Below are 26,043 nucleotides of genomic sequence, written 5' to 3' on the forward strand. Positions count from 1 at the left end.
ATGAGGTGCAAGGCTGGACCAGTGGAGACTGTGCATGGGGTGCAAGGCTGGACCAGTGAGGACTGTGCATGGGGTGCAAGGCTGGACCAGTGAAGGCTATGCATGGGGTGCAAGGCTGGACCAGTGAAGACTGTGCATGGGGTGCAGGGCTGGACCAGTGAAGAATATGCATGGGGTGCAAGGCTGGACCAGTGAAGACTATGCATGGGGTTCAATGCTGGAGCAGAGAAGAATATGCATGGGGTGCAAGGCTGGACCAGTGAACATTGTGCATTCGGTGCAAGGCTGGACCAGTGAAGACTGTGCATGGCTGTCTCTGGCTTGGTGACTAAGTGAGTAAATTCTCTATTTTGTTAGGGCTAGGGCAGAGGACAAGAGAAAGGTTTTAGTGTGGGGAGAGGTAAGTGGGAGGAAGGTTGAAGAAGGCAAGGAGGTATACTGGCTCTGGCTGGCAGTGAGGGCAGGAAGGAAAGGGAAAGGGAAACGAGGAAGTGTAGTAGATGTCTGAGAGTGTAGCATGAAGAGCAAAGGACAAGTCGTGGGAGGGGAGCTGAGGGGATCTTTTTCGGTTTTGGTCCCCGAAACCTGTAACACTTCTTGCCAGTATATCTTCCACATCTGCAACTGAAGGTGATTAATATGAAAGAAAAAATGAAATAAAAGTACTGTCAGGGGAGACAAGTAATTAGGTTAAAAGCCAGATCTGAAGCTTTGTGGCCTGGGGTGATGCTGAAAAGACTCAGCATGCTTGTGTTAGGATACTAAGGCTTCCTGGGAGTGCGCTGTCAAGGTTTAGAAGCAGACTACAGCTGCAACCACAGCTCTTTCAAACAAACATCAAACACAATAGTACTGATTTGGTTTGTGTGATAAATGGGGGTTTTCCTAGAGGTGACCCAGCTGTATTTCGAACCTAAAAAAACAACAAAGCTTCACTACACAGAAGAGCGTATTGGTTAATAGCCAGCGGCTTTCTGTTCAAGTAACACAAGGCGTGCACTGCTGTGGGAGACTGGGATTTGTCTGCTCACTTTTACTGCTAAGACAAAGATTAGATTTCACATTGGGCTGGATAAACAAATGCTTTGGGCAAGAATCAAAGTGACCTTTTGCGTTTTGAAGTGCCTCCAAATGATGTTAAAAAATGGATTGTATTGTCAGGAAGCTCAATTTTCAGATGTACAGCAGCTGTTTTGCAGCTAACATTTCAAAATATATGTTCCTTTGTTTACTGTATTTTTTGGGCCAAATGTACGACCATTTTTGGTGCTCAAAAACGGGAGATCAGCCCGTTGAAGACCGCAAAAAAGGGTCCTAGCATGTACAAACGCTATTTTGCGAGTCACTACCCCTTCCTAATAGCGAGTCTCAATGCCATGTACTATTGTTTTGCGACCGCATTTGTGGCTGCAAAACACTCGCAAATTACCAGCTACTGCAAGCAGGTGGTAAACCACTCGCAAATGGAAAGGGGTCCCCAGGGGACCCATTTCTCCTGTGTGAGTGTGTGCGAAAATATTTTTTAAGAGCAGGCAGTGGTCACAGGGACCACTGCCTGCCCTTAAAAAATAAAAATTTACATTTTTCTTTTTTAAATGCATCCCGTTTTCCTTTAAGGAAAACGGGCTGCATTTAAAAAACTGTTTTATTAAAAAAGCAGTCACAGACATGGTGGTCTGCTGACCCTGGCAGGCCATCATCCCTGGGAGTGCCAGCCCTTCCCAATGGGGTCGCAAATTGCGCTTGCCTCATGAATATTAATGAGGCATGCAATTTGTCTGAGACACTGTTGTGCATTCACTTTTGTGAGTCGCAAATTGCGAGTCGCAATTCGATGCAATTTGCGACTCGCAAAGGTTAATGGTCGTACAGCTGGCCCTTAGTTTCTTAATACTTGGGCCCTTATTTATAGTTTGTCAGATGGGTTGCTCCGTCACAAAGAGATTGATATTCCATCCGCCGTATTCCAAGAGCATAATATCCTGTGTCACTTGTAATAAGGTTGTGCATTACAGGTGCATAATATCCTATTACATTGGTAATAAAGCCAATGGGATTTCCATCACGTTATGACAGAGCATCCCAGCTGCTAAACTCAAAATCAGGCTCTAAATAATTTGCTTTGAATATGCGAAACAATGGCTATAAACCACGCTTATAATAAGCCATGTGCGTAAATGTGACCCATGCAAACGTGCGGACCATGATGATTTTGCAGATTTATTTCTCAGCCATTATCTGAATGGCTCTTACGGTCAGATAAGTGTCAAGCAATTCAAATCCTCACCTTGTTGTGTGTTGTTTTTTCACCCGCAGCAAATCATGAAGCGACTGATCAAAAGATATGTCCTGAAAGCACAAGTGGACAAAGAGAATGATGAAGTGAATGAAGGTAAGAATCAGTACCCACAGGATACAACTCAAGTTTCTGATTAGTTGTCAAGTCTCCTGCGAGGGTACTTATACTAATAACACACCCTATCCCTGTTGATCAAAGTAGCCTGCTAAATTAACAGATATATACAAATTTTACTTCTATGTGGTACGTTGTAGTAGTATTGAGTTTATAAGTTTGTCCTGCACTCATATCGATTACACAGTCTCCTTCATGAGAGTCATCCGATTTCTGGTTAAAAATTAAGTGAATTGATTGGTTTAGTGCCATTTGTCAACAGTCGATCGAGCTTCCAACCTCCTGGCAAGGTTAGACGCCATCTTGAATGTACCAGTAGCCCAGAAAGGGAGATGCTGCCACTGGCACTTTTAATCTACCTCTGACAACAGAGGTGAAAATCTCACTGAAAGATCATTATAAACTCCTCAGCAATAGAGGGAAGACCCAGAGGGGCAGTGAGAGCAGCTTTCATTACCACATTGTAGCAGGGCTCATCTTCTGAAGCTCACCTCTTTAATTAAACTTCCTTTTGTGTGCCGATATGTGTCCTCGGATCCAGTCTGGGATGACTCGAGTAGCTCATTGCAGGATGCTTCTCACGTAGCCTGCACATTGTGAACGTATGCTGTGCAGAAGTGGCTTTGTGTAGTCAGTATTTACTTACAAGAGGGGACTGGTACAGGGAAGCAGTAGCACGGAAGGTGTCATGCACAAAGCACCTCTAGAAAGACCTATCTCTTTTTATGTGCGGAGACTCTGCATTCATAAAGATACTACTCGTTCATCCCTTTGTGAATAGCATACAATCTTAAACTTACACAAAAATGTAAGTTTACCTTTGTGGATCAAGCCCAGAGTCTGAATTTCATGCAAGTAATTTTGTGCTATTTCAATGTCATTAAACACCTTCAAGGTTCCCTTAACCAAAACTTTCAATCATGCAAGCTGCTGAGTCCTTGCTTGGCCCCCAGCAGGCTGAAATAAAGAAAACATTTTCCGAAACTCCTTCCATCTCTTAGATTTTAGGTGTAGAGACTCCGTATTCGTAAAGATACTACTCCTAAATCCCTATGTGACTAGCATACAATCGTAAACTTAAACAAAAGTGTAAGTTTATCTTTGTGAATCGGCCCATCAGTATTCTACAAGCTTGAGTTGAAGAGGTGCTGGGGACTGGAATTATGATTCTAATTGATTTGAAAAAACGGCTTTGAAAAAGTTAATGAGATCGCTTTCTGCAGCTGGAATATGACTTGACTCTTAGCTAAATCATTTTTCCTCTCTATAAAGTAGAAATATGCAAGTATATAGCTTAGATGCCCATTAGTTAAATCAAGGGGGGGTGCGGCCTCGACCTTTAGGGACCCCAGCAAGGAGCAAGTATCACACTGGGAGGAGGAGGGGAGGGATGCTATGACTGGATGACTTAGGGTAAAAGCAGGTGGGCTAGATAATGTGGGCAGGTGGGGTTGTTTTGGTCGATGGGGGTGTAGAAAAGGGGGAGGGGAATAGATAACTGGAGCAGGGGGACAGCAACTCCTAGGAGGGGCTGTGGAAAGCATGTCAAGGGAAATAAAATGGTTTCTTGCAGAGTTTAATTAAATCAATCCAACTAAGTAAAAGGTGCAGATCGTGTGGGCTTTCTGTGGCTTGCAAAATATTTAGATACCATAAGTGTAGGAGAGTAGGATCTGCTTCACATGGGTACCCCCACTTTTTGCTGGTGTTTCACTGTTTTTCGACCTTTGTCTGGCTGTGGCCCTGCTAATCAGGACCCCAGCCTTGCTGCTTCCTCTCTAAAATGGTTTCCATGTACATTAGGTACACCTCTAATTGGATTCTGGAGTGCCTTATAAGTCCCTAGTATATGGTATACTATGTATCTAGGTCATAGGTACCTCAGAGGGCTACCAGGGGCCGATGCATGTATTATGCCACCCCTGGGAAGCACTCTAAAATGACACCACAGGTCTGCTACTGCAGCCTGGGTAAGGTGGTGCCTGCACCCCTTACTGTGGTATAGGCTACCTATATCACTGCCATTGCAAACACATATACAACCTATAAGTCACTCCTATGGCAGGCCTTAACAGTCCTGAAGGCAGAGTGCTTGGTTTTTATGTGAGAGGGTGCCCCTGCATGAGCAGAGCCCCTCTGCAGCATTCGTAGTACCTCCTCTGATGCTGTTTGTGGTGCAGCCTGACCATATACTCTTAAGTGCATTATAACCTCGCTGTAAATGCTAACTTTGGACTGGCCGCACGGAAACATGTCGTGTTTGGTGTCAAACACTTTGGAATACTACCCTCCCCGCCAGTTTTGGAGGCGGGGGTAGCATTCCAGCCTTCTAGAGGGAGAGACATGTTCACACCGGTCTACACGGTAAAGACTTTCTGAAGCCCTGGCATCACAAAATGGATGCCACTGCCACAGACACGGGTCTTGCCTCCTGCTGCTGACCGAAACTCCGGCAGGGGAGGCCTGGACAATAGGTTTCCTGTCCCAGGGAGGTGTAACCACCTACCCAGACAGGCAGATGTGTATTGGGGCTGGGCAGGAGAACTCTCTGGTGCTTTGAAGTCCTGCACCTGGGGCACACTTGGTGTCCCTGTGCATAGTCCAGTTCAAACCGGTTGCAGGGGCTACCTGCCCCTGTTCTGGCACGAAACTGGACAAAGGAAATGGGTGTAACCACCCCTCTTTCCAAACCCTCCCATAGGTGGGTCCCTAGAGTATGTTCAACCCCCAAACTTCGTATAAGTATGGGAACCCAGTCCTTGAGACTTTAGATTACCCTGGACGAAACTCTGCAACATATATCCTGGACCTTTGACTTTCTATTTTCGCTAGAAGACTGAAGAAATCTCCCTTGGGGTCAAGGAGTGACTCCCCTGCTTGGCAGGCACCAAAGAAGCAACTGTCCGGTCTGCAACTCTGAAGTTCCCGCCGGACGCCGAAGTCTTTGCATCACCAGAGGTGGGTTTCCAGACTTCCCCGAGGCTACCCTGAGTCCACAGCAAAGCTGAGGTCCGTGACTATCGTGGGTGACATGGACCCATGACCCCTGGACACCGTGATCTTTTGCCGGTACATCATCTTCCTGGTCTTCCTCAAAGTTGTGCTTTGGGCTCCGAGTAGCCCCAGCCTCGGGCATCTACAGCACCGAAGATCTCTGGCCTCCACTCCACGAGTGACCCGTGGGCCAGTTTCCAGTGCGACTGCTAGAGGCTCCTTTGCGATCGCTAGCACATTGGCTAGTGGGTCCCCACAAAGGCAACTCCTCTTCTGATTGCGCTTTCCTGATTGCTCCAGACATGCCCGACTTACCCTCGCTGAGTGAGTACCACAGACCTTGCTGGTCTGCACCAACGTCTTTCTTCTATTTCCACTTGACTTGCCGTTGCCAAGGCTTGTTGCGTCCATTCTGGTCGCCGACACTGCAGCACTCGACAGACTTTGTGGGACAGCTCGAATCCAGCTCCTGGTCATCGTTGACGCCTCCTGGACCCCGTGGCTGAAGGGTCAAGACACCCATCAACTCACCTGAAGCACCCGACATCTGTGGGCATTGGACTATCGTGCCCCTGGTCACTGGTAAGTGACCCAGACTCTGTCCCCTCTGCTTTCAGGTTCCTTCCATCCCCGATCTGGGCTGGGATCGCTTCGGACACTTCTCCTCTTCACGGCAGTAGCAGTGAGCAGCTTCAATTGAAAACGACGCCGCGACCCGACACCATTTGACACCTACGCACCCAGCTTCCCTGGGTGAGGTAACTCGAGTACTCCGGTGCTCCCGTGGGTGTTGGCCCTAGACTCCTCTAAGTCCAAAAGGGTTTGCTGGTAATCATCCTCTAAGTGTCCTTAAACTCTTAATTTCCAACAGCGACTTTCCCCATAGAAGTTAACAGTGATTCGCGGCTGTGTTCTCACACTACACGCGTCCCCCGTGGGTCCCCTCTGTCACTACCTTGGGTAGTTCCTTGTGGTCCAAGCACTTCTACAGGCTCTAGGCATTGTGTCTAGTTCAGTCGTAGTTCTTATACCACTTTATTGGTATATGATTTGGTACGGCCCTAGGGCCCAAATATGTATTTGTGCTTTTATTGTTGACTACTGACTTGTAACTTAAGTACTTCCAACTCTAGCCTCATAAAGAGACTAGAGGGGTGTGTTTTATCCTAAATACATATATTTTAAATATATACCTGGTGTGGTTGTCCCTTCATTTGGTCATTCAAGAGATTATAGACTGGTAAAACAAGCTGCTTTACATTCCTTCAAGGCTTAGCCTGAAGGCTGCTCTCCATGGCTACCACTAGGATAGCTTTCAATAAAGGTTGTCTTTAACCTATCACCATAAGGGGTTGTTTGGACTGATACAGGGTGCCCACTATAAATAGTGGACAGCATATATCAGGCCAACTTCTCACAATAAGGGAATATGTTTAAATCCACGGTTTGAATCCACGCCTACTCTGAATTGCCAGATTGTCTCTGTGAATGTAAATGTGTGAATAATCCATGAAAGTATAGATCAGTTATCAACTGGCTTGTCGAGCAGAAAACGACATTTGCTTTACTTCAGGAGATGCACATTAAAAAGTCTAAGATACAGTCAATAAATTGGATCCCTTTTTAATTGGTGGGCCACTCCTCCGCCTCCACATCGCTCAGAAGAGTTGCAATCTTAGCTAGCAGGCAATTTGCCGGCAGAATAGACAAGTTGCGCAGTCAGGAAGATGGGTCGTGGCTGACGTTCAAATGATCTGGGTTAGGTACTCTTTAGTCTAATTTTACAGCCTAACTTTGGACGACCCTCTGTCACTATGTGTTTAGTCTTTCCAGCTGGTGAACAACACCAAGTGAATAATAATCGGTGAGGATTTTAATTTTGTCCCAGCAACAGAGGTAGATATAAGTAGGTGGTCAGTCCCATAAGGTAAACCCAAGGTTGACAGACCAATGCAAAAGTTTAGGGGGAGCATAATTTAATAGATGCCTGGCGGGCTGACAGCTCTGTATGTAGGCGATACACTTTCTTTGCTTCCTGTTATTGTTCTTCTTCAGGAATAGAGTTTTTTCGTATTACACAAGATATTTTGAACACTATTTCTTCAATTATCCCAAATTCGCCATCTAATCATGCTGCTATTAGTTTAGATGTGGCTCTCCTCGATATGCTGGCTCTGCCTTATAGCTGGTCCTGAAATAGAGATCTGTTAGCAGAAGAGTCTTTTGTCGAACACATGAAGGTCTGTGAAAGTCTATTTTTTGAAGAAACAAAACATTCCTCTTCTATAGAAAATATCTGGGAAACATTAAAAGCCACTATTCGGGGTAACAATGTTGCCTTCCAAGCTAATTTTGATAACTTGAGGAATATGAATCTCATAGAATTGACAGAGGCCCTTATCCTGGCAGAATTAAAGCTCACTCAAGCAGATAGCCTGCAGTATCTCAAGGCAAGTGAGATAGCCTGTTAGAAATGGGGGTCTCTAGTTGGCAATGGTTTGCACCTTTGTCCAAGTAGGGACCCATGCTTCTAGTCAGGGTAAGGAAGTTACGCCATTAGACAACCCCTGCTCACTCCCTTGGTAGCTTGGCACCAGCAGTCAGGCTTATCTCAGAGGCAATGTATAAAGCATTTGTGCACTCATACAGTAACACAGTGAAAACACTACAAATGGACACCACACCAGTTTCGATTAATAGGTAATATTTATCTAAACCAAACAAGACCAAAATGACAACAATCCAATGTACAATAATCACAGTATGCACTTTGAAAGAATAACCATAAAAATGCAGTTCCTTGAAGTCAGTAGTTCAGTTCGGTACAACCACGGTGCTGAAAAAAAACAAATTCAACAGTTTCAGTCGACCGAGTCGGGGTGGACTGGCAGCGGTGTCAGAAGACTTGTAAACAGTACCTTTGATTCCCTCCGACCGCATCAGTGTGGGCCAGTTGTGCCAACTGTCGCGGTTGTGGTAAGGCGTGCGGTGCCCTCAAGTCGTGGTGCAGGCAGCGGCTCTGTGACGGTCGTCCAGCGGCGTCGGTGCGGTAGTGTGAAGTGGGGCGTTGCTTATTGCTGTGCTGACAGGTCACGGTGCAGGCAGTGGGGGTAATCATGGGAGCTGGTGTTGCTGGGCCCAGACTGCGGTGTGGGACGTGGCAGTGTGTCGTGTGACTTACAAGCCTTGCCCCCGAACCACGGTGCAGGCAGTGACAGCAATGTCAGCTTACAGCGGCGTTGTCGGTGAGTTCAGGGCGGCAGGATGAACCAAAGCAGTGTGGAATGCAGTGCCCACTGGTCTCGGTGCAAGCAGCAGTTTGGTGGTGACAGTCATCGTTGTCGGTGAGACCAAGGTTGTGGTGCGAAGTGCTGAGGTACCCTCTGCGGTATCTTCAGATCACAGAGCAGGAAGCGGTGACAGTGACGGCATCGTGCAGCGGTATCCTTCTGTGGCAACTGGAATGCACAGCCCCAGAAGCGGCACCCAGAGGAAGGTGAAGTCTTTGCTGTTCCTGAGACTTCTTGAACAGGGGGCAAGCTTTGAGCCCTTTGAGATACTCAGCAGAAAAAGCTACAGAAAGTTCAGTCCAGTCCTTTCTTTGCCCAAGACAGAAGCAGCTACTGCAGTTCAACACAGCAAAGCACACAGCAAAGTGGTAGTCTCTCCTTACAGCTTCCCCAGCTCTTCTTCTTGGCAGGTTCCTTGATCCATGTTAATTATAAAGTCCTGGAGTCTGGCCCCAATATTTATACTACATTTTTCCTTTGTTCTCTTGTGGCAGAGAGTCTCTTAGCTCAGTCCAAACCAGTTCTGTCCTCTCTGGTCCCGCTTCCTGGCAGGAGGTGGAGACAGCATTGTCGATAGGAGACAGGGCCCATTCAGGTGCAAGGAAAGCTCCTCCAACTACTCTAAATGCAGCCCGGGTCTATTCAGCCCAGCTCTTAGTCATCCAGGAAAGGCAGGACACACCTCAACCCCCCCCCCCCGTGGCTGTCTGCTGTAAATGCACATCCCCAGGCCCTGTCACTCTAAAACCAGACAGGTAATACACTACTCAGCAGAGGCACATAGGATGTTTAAGCAAGAAAATGCCTTCTTTCTAAAATTGGCATTTTCAAACCCACAATTTAAAAACCATCTTTACTAAAAGATGTGTTCATAAATTTCGAGCTCAGAGGACCTAAATTCCTTCTTTCTATCTTGTCCCCATGGGAAGTTATACTCGTAAGATGTTACAAAGTATCTCCCATGCTATTCTATGGGATCCTTTGGGCCTTTCAATAGTGAAAACCTAAATACACAGTATTTCACTATAAGGACATGTCCCACATCCAGTACATGTCCTACCTTTCACATACACTGCACTCTGCCCATGGTTTACCTCGGGCCTACCTTAGCGGTGACTCATATGTAAGAAAAAGGAAGGTTAGGGCCTGGCAAGTGGGTGCACTTGCCAGGTCGATATGGCAGTAAAAACTACACGCAGACACTGCAGTGGCAGGTCTGAGAACCCTTTGAAAGGCTGCTTGTGTGGGTGCACAATTCCGTGTTGCAGGCCCAATAGCACCATTTGGTTTACTGGTCCTGGGCACACACAGTGCACTGTACCAGAGTCTTACTAGTAAATCAAATAAGCCAATCATGGAAACACCAGCCCATAAACACAGTTTAAATAGGGAGCACTTGCACTTTGGTACTGATCCGCTGTGGCAAAGTGCCCAAAACATCTAGACCAGCAAAAACGAAATCCAGCACACAGCTAAAATACAGGAGGCAGAGGCAAAAAGTACAGGGGAAACCACGCCCAGGATGCCAGGTTTGTTTTGCTGCTAGCCAGGAGGGCCAGAACATGACAATCTAAAAACAAAAGTCTAAAAATTAGGGACCCATCCAAGGGCACCTTGCTGTATGAGCTCCTCAAATAGAGGAGGTATTCCAACAGCATTTTATGAACATATTCACAGCAGACCAGCATTCGTGCAATAATAATCTAATACATTTTTGGGCCAAAATATGTCTCATTAAGCTGACAAATTAAGCATCACAAAATCTTGTCCACCCTGTAACACTACAGGAAATTAAGGAAATGATCAAAGCACTACCAAGGTGCAAGCCTGTAGGTGAGGATGGGTTTCCATCGGAATGGTATCAGACGTTACTTCCAGAATTGAGAATAGCTATAATGGACTTGTTATAATATACTGGGTGGAAGTGCCAATCCCCCTTCTGTTCGTAAAGGCATCCTCCTCTGAATAAAAAAAAAACAACAACCAAAAACAGAAGTTCTAAATCAATTTTGCTCTATCACGCTGCTAAATGCAGACAATAAGATTTTTAGGAAAATCTTAGAACCAAGAGTGGCAGAGGTCATGCAACATTTGATTGGGAATGATCAGACTGGTTTTATTTTGTGCCGTTAATTATATTATAATACATATTACTTAGTCAAGGAGTTGATTATTTTACCCAAAGACCCCAGAGGCAATTTTGTTTATAAACTCAGAAAAAACATTGACCTTGTGAGCTGGAACTATTTATTTAAAGTGATGGAATTAATGGGATTTCCAGAACAACTTACAAGGTCATTAGCATCAATCTATGAGGGATCATCTGCCGTAATAGTTTTGAATGGCAAGATCCTGTACCCCATTAGGATCACTAGCAGTATAAGGCAAGGGTGTTCCCTATCACCATCTCTTTTTCCCCTGTTTATTGAGCCTTTTGCCTGTTTTCTGAGGGAGAATGGGGGCATGAAAGCAGCAACACTGGAAGCATCAAAACGCAAACCGTACATGGATAACTTGGTGCTATGTTTGTCCCCTGAGAGAATGGTGCTTCAGGATTTGTTTGGAAGTTTTTTTTAAAGTTCCCAACATTATCAGGCTATCGAGTAAACATAACCCAGATTCTTTTTTTAAATATTGGTGCCAATGTTTTACCCCAATTTGTGCAGATTGTGTAACAGCAGAAGTCAGTCAGATATTTGGGAAATAAGGTATCTGAGGAATATGAAGACATATTTGAATTACTTTATCCCCTTTAATGACTTAGATTCAAAGTATGACGGATAGGTGGGGTAAAAGATACCAATTTTTAATTATTGGGAGAGTAGCGTTGGTAAAAATGCACATTCTGCCTCTTTAACACTTATTTTTTCCATCGATCCCAAGTGTACTACAAAATAACGTTTTCAAAGTTTGAACGCATTAATTAGCACTTTTATTTGGAACACGTGAAATCTTTGAATACGTTTTAAGAATCTGATTCTGACAGCCGAGGAAGGCTGATTATCCCTCCCAAATTGGCGCTTTTATTGTTTACCGGCTTATTTACTAGGTTGCTATAGGTATTATATTTGTGACAAACGTAAGACTTTTGAAAAAATGTTCTTAGTAGCTATGTGCGATGGAATGTTTCCCTGCCCAGATCCTACCCTTCCCAAAGTCAAAATCCAAAAAAGATAAGATACTGCACTCATATCATTTGAACTCAATCAGAAACAGCTATTTAAAGGGCTGCAGATTTCTATATTCAAATGCAAAAAGAACAATTGATGGACAGAATGCAGAACAATGTCATACATTCACCCCAGTACAGAGATCTGGGCCTAAATCCATCGTTTTTTTGCTCACCATGCCATTCCAGTTTGGACCCAGCCCTATGCAAACCAGTCTTGATCATGCGCCCAATGGGAACAGTCCAGCCCGAACTGCCAGGCCAGGTCCTCCCTGGAATGGAAACAAGTATCCTAGGACCCGTTTCGGGCTTTCAGCCCTCATAAGCCAGAATAGCTTGACTCCAGTGGCATGGAGAGCACGGGACCCACGTCTGGGCATACCAGTCCCTCTCGGGGTGACAAATGCAAAAAGAACAATTGATGGACAGAATGCAGAACAATGTCATACATTCACCCCAGTACAGAGATCTGGGCCTAAATCCATTGTTTTTTTGCTCACCGTGCCATTCCAGTTTGGACCCAGCCCTATGCAAATCAGTCTTGACCCTGTGCCCAATGGGAACAGTACAGCCTGAACTGCCAGGCCAGGTCCTCTCTGGACTGGAAACAAGCATCCTAGGACCGGTTTCGGGCTTTCAGCCCTCATCAGCCAGGATAGCTTGACTCCAGTGGCATGGAGAGCATGGAACCCACGTCTGGGCATACCCGTCCCACTCGGGGTGACAAATACAGAAAGAACAATTGATGGACAGAATGCAGAACAATGTCATACATTCACCCCAGTACAGAGATCTGGGCCTAAATCCATCGTGTTTTTGCTCACCATGCCATTCCAGTTTGGACCCAGCCCTATGCAAATCAGTCTTGACCCTGCGCCCGATAGGAACAGTGCAGCCCGAACTGCCAGGCCATGTTCTCCCTGGACTGGAAACAAGCATCCTAGGACCGGTTTCGGGCTTTCACCCCTCATCAGCAAGGACAGCTTGACACCTGTAGCAAGGAGAGCATGGAACCCACTTCTGGGCATACCCGACAGACTTGGGGTGACAAATGCAAAACTGGTCTAAACTGGGGTGGCATGGTGAGCAAAAGAATGATGGATTTAACCCAGAACTCTTGACTGGGGGTGAATGTTTTGATTTGTTCTGCATTCCGTCCATCAATTGTGTGTCTTTTGTTTTCTCGCCCTAAGTGCGCCAGATATGCCCAGAGGTTGGTCCTGGGCTCACCGTGCCACTGGAATCAAGTTATCCTGGCTGATGAGGGGTGAAACCCCGAAACCGGTTCTAGGATGCTTGTTTCCGGTCCAGGAAGGACCTGGCTGGCAGTTCGGGCTGGACTGTTCCCACGAGGCACAGGGTCAAGACTGATTTGCATATGGCCAGGTCTAAACTGCGGTGGCATGGTGAGCAAAAGAATGATGGATTTAACCCAGATCTCTTGACTGGGGGTGAATGTTTTGATTTATTCTGCATTCTGTCCATCAATTGTGTGTCTTTTGTTTTCCCGCCCTATGTGCGCCAGGTATGCCCAGACGTGGGTCCTGGGCTCACTGTGCCACTGGAATCAAGCTATTCTGGCTGATGAGGGGTGAAACCCTGAAACCGTCCTAGGATGCTTGTTTCCGGTCCAGGGAGGACCTAGCTGGCAGTTCGGGCCAGACTGTTGCCATGACGCACAGGGTCAAGACTGATTTGCATATGACCAGGTCTAAACTGGGGTGGCATGGTGAGCAAAAGAATGATGGATTTAACCCAGATCTCCTGACTGGGGGTGAAAGTTTTGATTTGTTCTGCATTCCGTCCATCAATTGTGTGTCTTTTGTTTTCTCGCCCTAAGTGCGCCAGGTATGCCCAGACGTGGGTCCTGGGCTCACTGTGCTACTGGAATCAAGCTATCCTGGCTGATGAGGGGTCAAACCCCGAAACTGGTCCTAGGATGCTTGTTTCCTGTCCAGGGTGGACCTGGCTGGCAGTTCGGGCTGGACTGTTCCCATGAGGCACAGGGTCAAGACTGATTTGCATATGACCAGGTCTAAACTGGGGTGGCATGGTGAGCAAAAGAATGATGGATTTAACCCAGATCTCTTGACTGGGGGTGAATGCTTTGATTTCTTCTGCATTCCGTCCATCAATTGTGTGTCTTTTGAAGTCCGAAGGGAGTAATTTTAAGTATCAGTTTCAAAGTGATTTGAAGGAAATGATTAAAATAAATTAAGGTATAGAGTGGACAGAGCGGTTATGGGTCGTGGAGGCCATGAAGCAATCCTCTATCAGAGGTGGAGAGAGCGAGAGCTGCTGCTCCACACCCAGACATTAGTTAGAATATGGAGGCAGGCCATGACGTTTTCAGACTGGAATGGCAGACTCATCAACATGACACCACTGTGGTTCAGCGACCAGCTGCACAATGTGGGTGGGCTGAAGGGCTTCTCAAACTGGGAACTAATAGGAATTGAACACCTGGGGGATGTCTGGCGGAATCAGACCTTCATGTCATTTGAGACCCTGAGCCAGGAATTTGAGTGGGCAGATGCAGAAAGATATAAGTATCTGCAACTGGGGCACACCCTGAAAAGACACATACTAGAAGGGGAGCAACTACCAGAGGCCTTACCTCTGGGCATCGTCTCCTTATGGAACACATCCTCAACAAGGCGATTTCCACTATTTACCGGAAGTTGGTCAACAAATCCCCTGAACCATTAGTCGCGCTACGGAAAGCCTGGGTGGGACATATTGGCAACTTAGAGAATGATGTCTGGATGGAAGCAATTCAAAGTTCGTGTAAGATAGCAATACGGGCGCTGTTTCTCCAAGTTCAGCTTAGAATTCTACATCAATCCTACTACTCAAGGACCCCTTTAGCTAGAACTAGGGGGGCACCCACATCGACATGTCTCCGTGGGTGCGGACAAGAGGGTGCATATTTTCAGGTTTTGGGGGAATGCCCGGTGATACAGGAGTGATGAAGGGGGGTCACTGGGGTTATAGCCCTAGTATTGTCACTTGAGATCCCACTGAACGCAAAGTGGCTCCTACTAATGGTGTTAGGAGTTAGGAGATGAGTCCTGGCCTAAATACCAGAAAATGTGGCTGCTGCTTGCTGCGGGGTGGGCATGCAGAAAATTTTGAGAGCGTGGGGGAGTGCTGATCCACTCACAGATGAAGACTCACGGATCTAGACGGGTGCCAGAGAGCGAGAAAGGTGGTCTATCAGAGCACGGACTGCCCTGACAAGTGGGAGAAGGTTGGGGAGCCTGGCAGATTTATGGGGGTACTGACAGGTTGGGAATGCATTCTAGGGGACAGACGATATTCTATGCTGGTTGGAAGGTGGAAACCTGCCGTATAAAACATGTTGGGCCGTAAAAGCACCACTATTGCTTATGATGTATGTCCTATGTTTTGCTGCTGTCCATTCTTAACTGCCATGTTTGTAACATGATATTTGCCAATGCCTTGCCTGTCTACACTGTGTGATGAACACGGTTTAAATACAAAGAGTTTAAAAAAATGAAATGAGTAAATTGAGGTAAACATCTTGAGGGCAGTGGTTGGAGGGTTCCCATCTCAGCATTTTGAGACCCTAGTTTTCGAAGAATTGAACTCTATGTTCAATGGATGGTGTACTACACTCCCTTATTACTACATAAACGGAATTGAAGCGTTACCAAACAATGTCCAAGATGTTCGGAACCTGGTAGCTGGATCCACATTTTTTGGGAATGCAACATCCTAAAAGTTTTTGGGGGAGGGGTTCTGAGGTGGATGTAGGCTTATCTTGGGGCAGGGTATGCTATAGACTTCAATTCATTTCTTTTTGGCTGTTCTAAGGATGTGGAATCCGAACCACTCTGGCACGCAGTTACTGATTTGTAGCAATGGTACTGGCACAATCAGTAATAATCTCATGGATTGAGAAGATAAACAATGGGGTATATTCACAAGAACGTGTGACAACTACCGCAAGAGTAGCGTAACACAACTTTCAATATCACAGCCTATCGCGGAAAAACAACCCCGTTACAACGTGGGATTCACAACAAAGCGGTAGCATTAGATAATCACCAGATAATGCGCCAAATGTCCACGTCAAAATCAACACCACGCCGCATAAATGCGATACGCGAACGCAAAAAAAAATGCGATGAGGCCAACCGCGGTACAAAAAGTAGCGGAAACTAGCCACAGGCCTGCAAATCCCACGTGTCTGGTGGAACTATGCACTATAAAAACCACAGAAAAAACAATCCAAAGTGCGTAGCAACATGGATGCACACTGAGACAGCGCAGGGGCCAACCCGAACCCCACAACCCCCACAGACTACCAGCAAGGAACCTTGGGGCCGGGGAATGCCAAGGAAAAGAGTGAGTGGAAGACGGGGTGCAGACCGCAGGAAAACATGACCAATGTCACGGAGTAGAAAGAACACTACCAGCAACTGACCCACAAGCAGACCACCTGGATTGCAGGCGGAGTGCCAAGGAGGCCAATCCAGGAGGCCAATAGGCGCCGGCATTACGTGATTACCTAAACCTGGCACAAATCTGCTGCCAACAGGAAGGCAGCAATGGCGCCAGGAGGTGGCTGTCCAGCACCACAGGAGGAGCTGAAGGAAACCCAGGCCACAGTCATCAGTGTGGAGACGGTGCAAGGAATAGGGAGTAAGGACACAGCTCAAGAGGACCTGACACAACATCAACAGGGAGTGCAACGAACAGGGACTGGGAGGACGGGGGGAGTGGGCACAATGGCATACATGCACAACGAAGTATACCACACTGCACACCCACAATCACCCAGGTCCATGGCCCAGATCCCCTTGGCACACTGCAGCACACACACATAGCACGAACAGCACACCCACATTGACGACCACGAGGAACAACGCGCATAGCCAACACTGCAGAACAGAGGACACAACTGGCTCCGCACATGCACAGAAACATGCCTACTGACGGAGCCGGAAACTGTGAAATGGAAATGTACGCGTACGACCTCACATCCGTCATGTAGACCAAATGTACACTGTCCCGCAGAAGAATCCTGCACTCCCCAAACAGTCACAATGTACATTGCCAAACAGTCTGCATGCAAACCTGCATAATGCGCCAACATATATATCAACACAAAGTCAATACGAACCTCCCCTTCACATCACAGAGGGGCACACAACACATTCAGCAGAGCACATAATACAACACATCAGTGATGCCCGAGAGGACCACCACACCGTCGACACCGACGCCCTACAACAGCACATGGTTTTTCCACGCAACCCCCCACCAGGTCCCGGACAGCCAAGCTACTCAGAGGAGAACACCGAGCCTGCAACAGACCACACAGCAGGAAGCACCTGCAAGCACAGCTGGTTCACGACACTTCACCCACCCACACATCGCACCCCAATGCCATATTCCTGCACGCCAAAAGGAGGTGGCCCAACAGGTGTAGGTGCGGGCAAAAACTATGGACTGCAAACCAGGACACATATGTAGGTGTCTATCACCCTTCAGGGCCCACCAACACCCCACTAAGGAGACCCACACTGCCATAGAGACACATGCAGATGCACATTCACAGTACAGAACCACGGGCAGGGGCTCTCAAATAGCAGTCACACACCCATGTTGGCTCTGCGTACGACGGCCCAGGACACTCCCCTTACGAATTGAGTGGGGGACGACAAAAGCTACATGTCCAAGCTACAACCCACTGCCTGTGGTGACACGACTGCATCCGATGTACACAGCACAATGTAATGTCGTAGGGCCCAGTGCCCTTATGCATACAACAAGACCACAGGGACACACGCCAATATCATGTTGAAATGGCTATGGGCACATGCGCCTGGCCCCTTTATTGGCAGGCCCAGATGTACAGTGACACCTGTGCTGGATGTGTGTGGGGTGAGTGTAAGCCAGCCCGCACAGAATGCTTGATGCGGGCAACAACTTGAACAGTGGACAACAGTGCAACGGAAACAGAAAACACATGCATAACAGAGTCAACTGCACAGCAACATGAAGGAAGCCGGAGTAAGGACAGAGGTCACCCGAAATTCAGTCAGGTGGTTCCGTGAGTTGCAGTGCACTGAGGTAGGGGCACTAGAGATGAGCGCGCTCATGTGAAGGTAATGCTAGGATTGTGTCCCTTCATGTTAGTCCTGATGCAGATGCAGTGGGGTGTGTTACACCTGCATCAACTTCCTCATCAATGTCCCAGGTCTCCCACACTGTCTGAGGTGACATTTGCGTGCGCAGTCCACAGCGCAATACCCAGTAATGGTTTTGGGTGTGTGGCTCGACTACCACCTCCAGTCTGCATTCCTGCCTTGGGGATGTTGCCTCCTGCCGTCCCATTGTCTGTGCCTTCTCCCGTCCGCACACTTGACACATCTTCCTCATCATAGTCCCAGCACTTCCCCACTGCATGAGGTGACATTGCTGCACAACATCTCCACAGCACAAATGTCAATCAGTAACGGACAATGGCTTGCGGTGCACTGAGTCACTGGCACCTGGAGTGCTGAGCAGGGTATCAGGCCGATGATGCCATCCACGACAGGTCTGAGCAACTCCGTAAGTCTGTCAGGACCACCGTGTCGACTGTGGCAGATGGCTGTTGGAGGTGGTCCTTGCGGTGGTGGCGTGTGCCTCCTGCGGTGATGCCATGTCCGGGTCCATCAGGACTCGATTTGGTGTGTGAGCCCTGCTGGGACGCTCTTGGGCCCGAAGGCTGCGTACAGTGCAGGGCCACAGAGAAATGGTGTAGATGACCCCAAGGCCAACGCTTCAGGGGCCATCCAATTTCTCAGGAGAAGGGGTCTCGGATCTGACTAGTACAGAGTTAGAGGCCGGCACAGGCACCCAGCCATGGGACGACGACTTGCGGTGCAGTCAGATGGGCCATGCGACCTGAGCGGGTCACCGTCAATGCCTGAGGTGTATGTTGCTGAGGGGTATCAGGGGACAGTGGGAGGTGTCCTCCAGGGCATGACGCCGAAAGGTTTTATTTTATCCGGAAGCAGCAAATGGAGAAGTGGAATGAGACAGCCTCGTTGCCACCACCAATTCGGTATCAGCTACATGAGGATGAAACCTGCCCCCTGGTCCATAGACTCAGACGCCACCAAAGTTAGACCAGAGAGTGTCCATGATTGTCGGGGAACAGACTTAGTGGCACTGGGGCTGAGAGGCGATGCAGTCTGCTCATATGAACTCAGCCAATGCAAAATGAAGAGTCTGTGACCTACTGGACGGCAATGTAGGCCTGAGGCAGCGGTCAGCACGGGCCATTCACCGAGTGTTGCCGGCATAGGTTGGATGGCCCCACCGGCCTGCGTAGTTCAGGTTCAGTGGCACCACGTGTTCGCTCACCTCCGTGACTGTGACCCGGCTTTGGTCCGGACTGAGCCACATCTTCCTCTTACTCCTCCCAGTGCTACCACTGGTGTGGACTCTGCCATTCGTGATTTGTGCCAAGATGCTGGATGTGGGACCTACTGGTCCGCAAGGTAGTCCTGATCCCTCATCCACGTGTCGCAGGCTGGCGTTGAACAGGGTTAGTGGCACCACGTGTCGCAGGCTGGGTTAGTGGCACCATGAGTCGCAGGCTGGCGTTGAACAGGGTTAATGGCACGCTGGCCCGGAATTGGGGTCACTGCCATTCATGAATCTGGACACATTTTTGCACATGTGACCAACTGGGCCGAAGAGTAGACCGAAGGCGGCAGTAGAGTACGTCAATGAGAAAGGACTAAAGCGGGCCTGTGTCGTGGAGGCCGTGATGGACTGAGGAGGCTGCCAAGGTCGCGACCCTCGGGCTTGGAGCTTGCGCCGGCACGTGGTGGGCCCTCCTTGACACATGCCTGTGTTGGCAGGTGATCAGTGTGGCCTATAATACAAAACACAAGACCTGGTAATATCAAAGCACTTTTTTGATTACATGGGATTAGTAGAAGGGTAATGTGAACATCTATTACACCATCAGCAGTAGTCCTTATCATGAACTATCAACAAAATCCCTTGTGCCAAAGAACCTAATATTTACAAATTGCAAGAATTGAGAAAGGCAACCAACCATGTGAAAAATATTCATGCTTTCTCATTCTTCACACCTTTTTCTGTTTATGTTTTTGGTGGAATATTTTTCACATGGTTGGTTGCCTTTCTCAATTCTTGCAATTTGTAAATATTAGGTTCTTTGGCACAAGGGATTTTGTTGATAGTTCATGATAAGGACTACTGCTGATGGTGTAATAGATGTTCACATTACCCTTCTACTAATCCCATGTAATCAAAAAAGTGCTTTGATATTACCAGGTCTTGTGTTTTGTATTATTGACTGAGTGGAGGGTGGCCTGGTATATTTTCCCTCTCAAACTCCTTTTTTGAATATATGATCAGTGTGGCCTGCCTGCGCAGGGGTGGGCCTAACGGGTTCGTGGTTCAGCGTGCCGGGGTCCGGCAGGCACACGGCATCACAGGCAACTCCGCTCATGAGGACGGCCTCGGCCTCGTGGCGGGGTGAGTGGCGCCGCCCTGGCAGAGACGTTGTGCTTTCCAGAAGAGGACCACGCCCAGGGCTACATGCTTTTTATTCACACCCCTACGCTAGCGTGGCGTACGCCGGGCCATCCCACTCCGGTCACGCTTGGGGGGGCGTAATAGGCAACATTTCCGCAAGGCCCCTCACTGGCTGGGGTGAAATGGTTGCATCCACTGTCCACTAGACTCCATACACCAGAGGTGTGTGTCGCCACGGATATGGGTGTGTTCTGTATACTGCGGTCTGTCCAGCACATCTCTGCCACTCTTGGCATTGTGTACTTTCCCAATCATGGATCTCCGACATCCTTCACACATGCCTGGTTGCCACCTCTCCCCACATTCGGATGTTGTGTGGCTGAGGTGACATGCCGTTGATGGCTCATGTTCATGGCTTGGCCAGGTAACCATTGTGAGTTGTTCTGTCGTGTCTGGTGGGTGGTCATGTTGTTGTGCATGTTGGTTTAGATTTTGTGACGTATGCATTGCCAGAGTTGTGAGTTGCATGGTTGTGGAGTTGAGGTGAGTAGGGTGTCTATTTGAAACTTGCCATGGGGCTGTGCACTTCCATTGTTGCCATCCTGGGTAGGCTGGTTGCTGAGGGACTGTCGGAGGGTGAAGGACTCGTGCACAGTGGCTGGGTATTTGGAGGCGACATTGTTGGAGGTTCCACGGTTTTCTTTTGTTGCCTGCACATTGATGTGAGACGTGTGCTTCCTGTTGCGGTGATTGTGTGCTGTGTCACCAGGGGGCACAGGTGGGACATGTATGCTGTGGATTGCCCCCAATACGTGCGTGCATCCTGCTATGGCGTATGGTCCTTGCTTGGTCTCCAGCGGATCCTGCGCATTGTGTTGGACGCATAGGGACTGGGGTACCAGGGTGATGGTGATGTCCAGGACAGGTGTGGGGGACTAGGATGTGGCTGGCTGTGAGACTCCTCCGACTCTGGTGGGTGTTGTTGGGGGGGTGCCAGGTGCAGCCAATCCAGCAGCTTGGTGTGGGGTGGGATGTTGGTTGTCCGCTATGTTTGTGCCGTAGGCCTGTTAGGCAATGATGGTCATGATGCGTAGGATGGTTGTCCCTTTCAGCCTGTAGTGGACGGTGACATTATCATATGTTGGGTCTGTAAGGCTGGTGCGTTTCCTGGCGGTCCGCTGTCTTTGTCTGCGCTGCCTCTGTGGATGTCTGGGGGGAAGGGGGTTCCAGGTGTGGGGTGGGGTCCTGGGTTGGTGTTGGTGGGTGTTGTGGCCCTCTTGGGTGTCCGGGCCGCATAATGAGTGGCTCCTTGACATCTGTTGCACTTCTGATATGGCCCTGGGCTGTGCTCCCTTTTGTGGTGCTGGCTGCCGTCCGACTTAACACCAGGTCAGAGCAGGTGTAGATTTCCTGGCGCTAATGCGCCTTATCGCTTGTTTTGTGTTTTTATCGCCGATCTGTCTGGTCGTTGAGAATGTTGAGGTGTGGTGTGGTCGTGGCTTTTGGCACAGGAACGCCCACTCTGCATCTCATTAGCGATAGTTGTGGGGGTCCTCTGTAGCGTTGTTTTTTGTGGCTGCTATCTCGGGTAAACTGGTGCTGTGGGCTGTTAGCACCAGCTTGTGAATGGGGAGGTAAATGTATCACGACTTTGGCTGCGATAAAGTGCTGTTAATTCGGCAATAGCTCCTTGTGAATATGGCCCAATGTGTATTCCAAAGAGTATCTGTATGTAAAGCAAACGGGAAAAGGTAGATCTTTTTTTTTAACATTTGGACGCATGCAAACCTGTTATAACTAAATGAAACAATGTACCAAGAGGGTATATATGGCAGGTGTCAAAGAGCATTTGTAAAGAGAGAGGATTGGGAAGAGCAGGGAGTATGTTTTACACTTTTGTGATATTAATTTAACACATTACACTTTAGTAAGCATGAGATATGTAGACTGCACTTTGGATTCCAATTTAATGAATTTGGTGTAAAGCTTATTCTGTAGATCTGTAATTTTCAGTAGGTTATGTAATGCATATACATTATTAATTTATATGGGTTATATAATATATTTATACTGTGAACCTTGGGGCCTATTCACCAGAATGTCACATAGCGCAGCACAGCATTTCATCTTGTTGCACTGCTCTGCGTGACAGGGAAAAAGCTGGAATAGGCCGTATTTAAGGCAATACGGCACATTCCTGCCTTTTTCCCTGCTCTGGCGCCCTTTTGGCAGCCTAGCATCAAATTGAGGCACCCTTGCACAGTGGTGTCAAAGCACCTGCATTGCGTGCAGGATTGCTTTTGCGCAGGAAGGGGCACCTTCCTGCACAAAAACAATCCTGAGAGGCATATTCCTCTTTCTCTGTGTGCTGCAGAATGCAGCGCACATAGAAAGAGGAAGTAACAAGGAGAAATAAAGATATTTCTCCTCATTACACCTCATATGTGAAGGCGTATCTTCTTGGCCCATTCCCAGGTCTACCAGTTCTGGTAAATCTGAGAATGCGTCAAAATCCAGGGACGTTGCGTGGGAACACACACGCAATGCCAATGGAACGCATTCCTAGGGCAGAGTAAAGCAACGCAGCAATTTGGGCGGTGTTGCCTTACTCCAAAATTATGGAGTTAGCAGACTTTTCAAAATTCAGGAATTAGGAATTCAGGGGCATATCAACAACCACCGGCGATAATTATCGCGATAATTATCGCTAAGCGCACTTAGCGCTAGGATAATTATCGCCAGCTATCTTTTTTTTAATCCCGGAGATCGCGCTCTATCAGCAATGCTTATCTTCAGAGTGATAAAAATAACCGAGTTAGCTGCCAAATGTGCAATTATCACTGGGATTCCAGCAATAATCGCACAACGTTTGGCGCTACGTTGTTGATAGGGCAGGGCATACTTAACCATGATATCCACCTTCCATTGGATATCATGGCTAAGTCAAACTAAAAGCAGGCGTAAGGAAAGTAGCGATAACCGCGGTTAGCACTACTTTTCTTATCGCTATGCTTGTTAGTGTGCCAATTGATAATTGGAGAAATGTCGGTTAGCGACATTTCTCCAGTTATTTTTGGAAGGAACGCCCACTTTGCATCTCATTAGCGATGCAAAGGGAAGCGTAGGGAAAAAGGGTGCTAACATGCGATTTTGCATGTTAGCACCCTCTTGTTGATAGGGCGAAAACATTATCTCCGCTTTTCTGGCTTTTAAAGCCAAAAAAGCGAAGATAAGGCCCTTGATGGTATGCCCCTCAGTCACCCTGAGACGCATGTTTGCATGCGAGTCTTTTTCAAGCATAGCTTGTGTCTCCTCGTACAATTGTGTGGCCCCTGATGTTTGTTTTTCCCTTCCTTTGCAGGTGAACTGAAAGAAATCAAGCAAGATATCTCCAGTCTCCGCTATGAACTCTTGGAAGACAAATCCCAGGCCACTGAAGAGTTGTCCATTCTCATTCATAAATTGAGCGAGAAGCTCAACCCAGGCACGCTGAGATGTGAATGAACTTGTCCAGGACCCCACAAGAGACTTTGAAGGCAGCACAAATGTTGGCAATAATCTTTATTTATTTTTTAATTACATATGTATAATTTTTCATTTTAACGGCAGAATATCTGGGACAAAATAAAGATGCGAGTTGTAGAAGGCACGCAAGACTTTCTGGAAAATAAACAAGCCTTGGTATAAGGGAGTGGAATCGGAGGGCGGATTCTTCGCTGGGCCAACCACCTATGAGAGCAAAAGACAACATACGGACAATTCAAATACCAGTGCTCATGTTGAAGGAAAAACCATCAAATAATCATAAACAGGCAGAAAAATTAAGCTCTACGTTAGATGCCGAGTAACAAAAACATGCAAACCTGACAAAATAAAGGCATTTGTTTGAGTGGGTTGTGAGCTGCAAAAATGAATTTAGAGAACGTTTTAGAAAAGGCATGAGAATAGAAACACTTTCAACATGTGGCTGGCCTAGATGGTGAACGTGTTTCGGGCTACACACCTAACAACGAAAAATGCGGATTTTGTTAACAGGAAACTTTGTCGATGGCTGGGAAAATGGAACCAATATCTCTAAAAACAATAGATGCAAACAAACTAATGGGTTATTAATGATGCTGAATGCGACGGCGCCTCGCAAAATCTCGCAAAGTTTACAAATTTCCAGTGTCAGTGTGGTGCTACAAGCAAAGGGAAAACCCTCAACCCTTCAAAAGGGCAAGAATGCCTTGTAAACTAGAGTCACATTTCATTCTGCTTTTAGTGGCGCTTGATATTGAAATGGTCACCAGACCAGGACCTCACTCCTGCCCGGTGCACAATACACAAACCCACACTGACTGCAGAAAAGTAGCAGGACACAACTAACCCGCATCTCTCCCAATAGCTATTCACCAGACCAGTGGTTGGTGTCATTGTGTAAATGTAGAAGTGTAAACCTCTTATATATATTATCAGTGGTGGTCCCTCCACCCTACAAAATGGATGCAACAAAAGGAGTTAGTGGAGACGTTATTTTTTTTCTTTAATCTTAAAAGTATCAAAATAATGTACATGCCTCTGAGACTTCAGTCAGTGAATCCTCTGAACATGTGACTGCATGCATTGGCTTAACCTAACTGCTCTGATCTCAGTACATTTATCCCTAGGAAGCACCAGCAACCACCTCTCATGAGAGGGTGGATTTCCATCCCATTCTTCTCACACCACTCTCCGGCCATTCTTATAATGAGGGAATTCTATTCTAGCTTCCAGGCGGCGAGTTATCACCTTGAATGGATCAAACCCCTATAGGTTCCGGTTGTTCAGGGGCGGGGTTTACAAGTGGCACTTCTACAGTAGGAGTGCTACATGGTTCCCTTTTCTAGGAGGTGGTCCATATCAAGGCTAACTATTAGCAAGCATGCCCCCAACTACTCCTGAGCATGGCTGTAAACTCCCCTTCCCGAGCCATCCTTGGAGGCCCTTTACTCATATCCTACACCAATGATCCACCTATTGCCTGGACGGCAAAATCTGAGGAGAGATTGCTCTCCAACCATGATGCCTCTGGGATGATAGACCCCAGTGGTACAGAAATAAGGGAGTGTGGTTATATTTCACCTCAGTCCTCCCTCTCGCAATTTCTCCCTCCATTTGAGGGAGCTGCAGGTAAACGTATTAATTAGTGAAGAGCAGGACGCTGTTGTCAGAGAAGACATGGACACCGATGCTCTGGTCCCTCCCCAAGGCCCTGGTAGAACTCTCCTTTTCCCTCTGATTTCTCCCTGTTATCCCCTGCTCTTAGTGTCTCCTCCTGAACGCGATTTCTAGTTTCAATTAGTTTTTAAAGCATTTAACCCTAATAGCAGGTATTCCTAGCAAATCTTCTTCAAATTACTAAAATATAACTATCAGCCCATCAGACAATCCCTTTGATCAATCAGCAGTTGAGCTTCTGCCATGGCAGGACTGGCCATTCTTGCACTCTTTTATTTTCCTGGCAGGCAATAGACTAGGATGGCTTCGTTCAGAACAGCTTGGGCTGCCATAACTGAGCCATCCTAGTCACTGCTTCCTGCAGTCTGCAGATGGTTTGAACCTTTTTGTTGGACTGAGTTTTGTTTCACCTCTGGCTTTGGTCTCTGCATTGGCTAAATAGAGGG

The 26,043-nt window shown here is 47.5% G+C and overlaps 1 protein-coding gene across 1 annotated transcript in view; it reads left to right on the plus strand.

The window, feature by feature from the left end:
• TRPC3 (transient receptor potential cation channel subfamily C member 3) overlaps positions 1–24,286 on the plus strand; it is a 618,646-nt gene extending 594,360 nt beyond the window's left edge. Inside the window, exons 11-12 of the mRNA XM_085641565.1 lie at positions 2,317–2,392; positions 23,760–24,286. Coding sequence (XP_085497691.1) covers positions 2,317–2,392; positions 23,760–23,902 — 219 coding nt within the window. The 3' untranslated portion in view covers positions 23,903–24,286. The remainder of the gene's footprint in view (positions 1–2,316; positions 2,393–23,759) is intronic.
• The last annotated feature ends 1,757 nt before the right edge of the window (positions 24,287–26,043 follow it).

This window comes from Triturus cristatus, chromosome 2_2 (assembly GCF_964204655.1).
Source record: "Triturus cristatus chromosome 2_2, aTriCri1.1, whole genome shotgun sequence".
Lineage (NCBI taxonomy): Eukaryota > Metazoa > Chordata > Amphibia > Caudata > Salamandridae > Triturus > Triturus cristatus.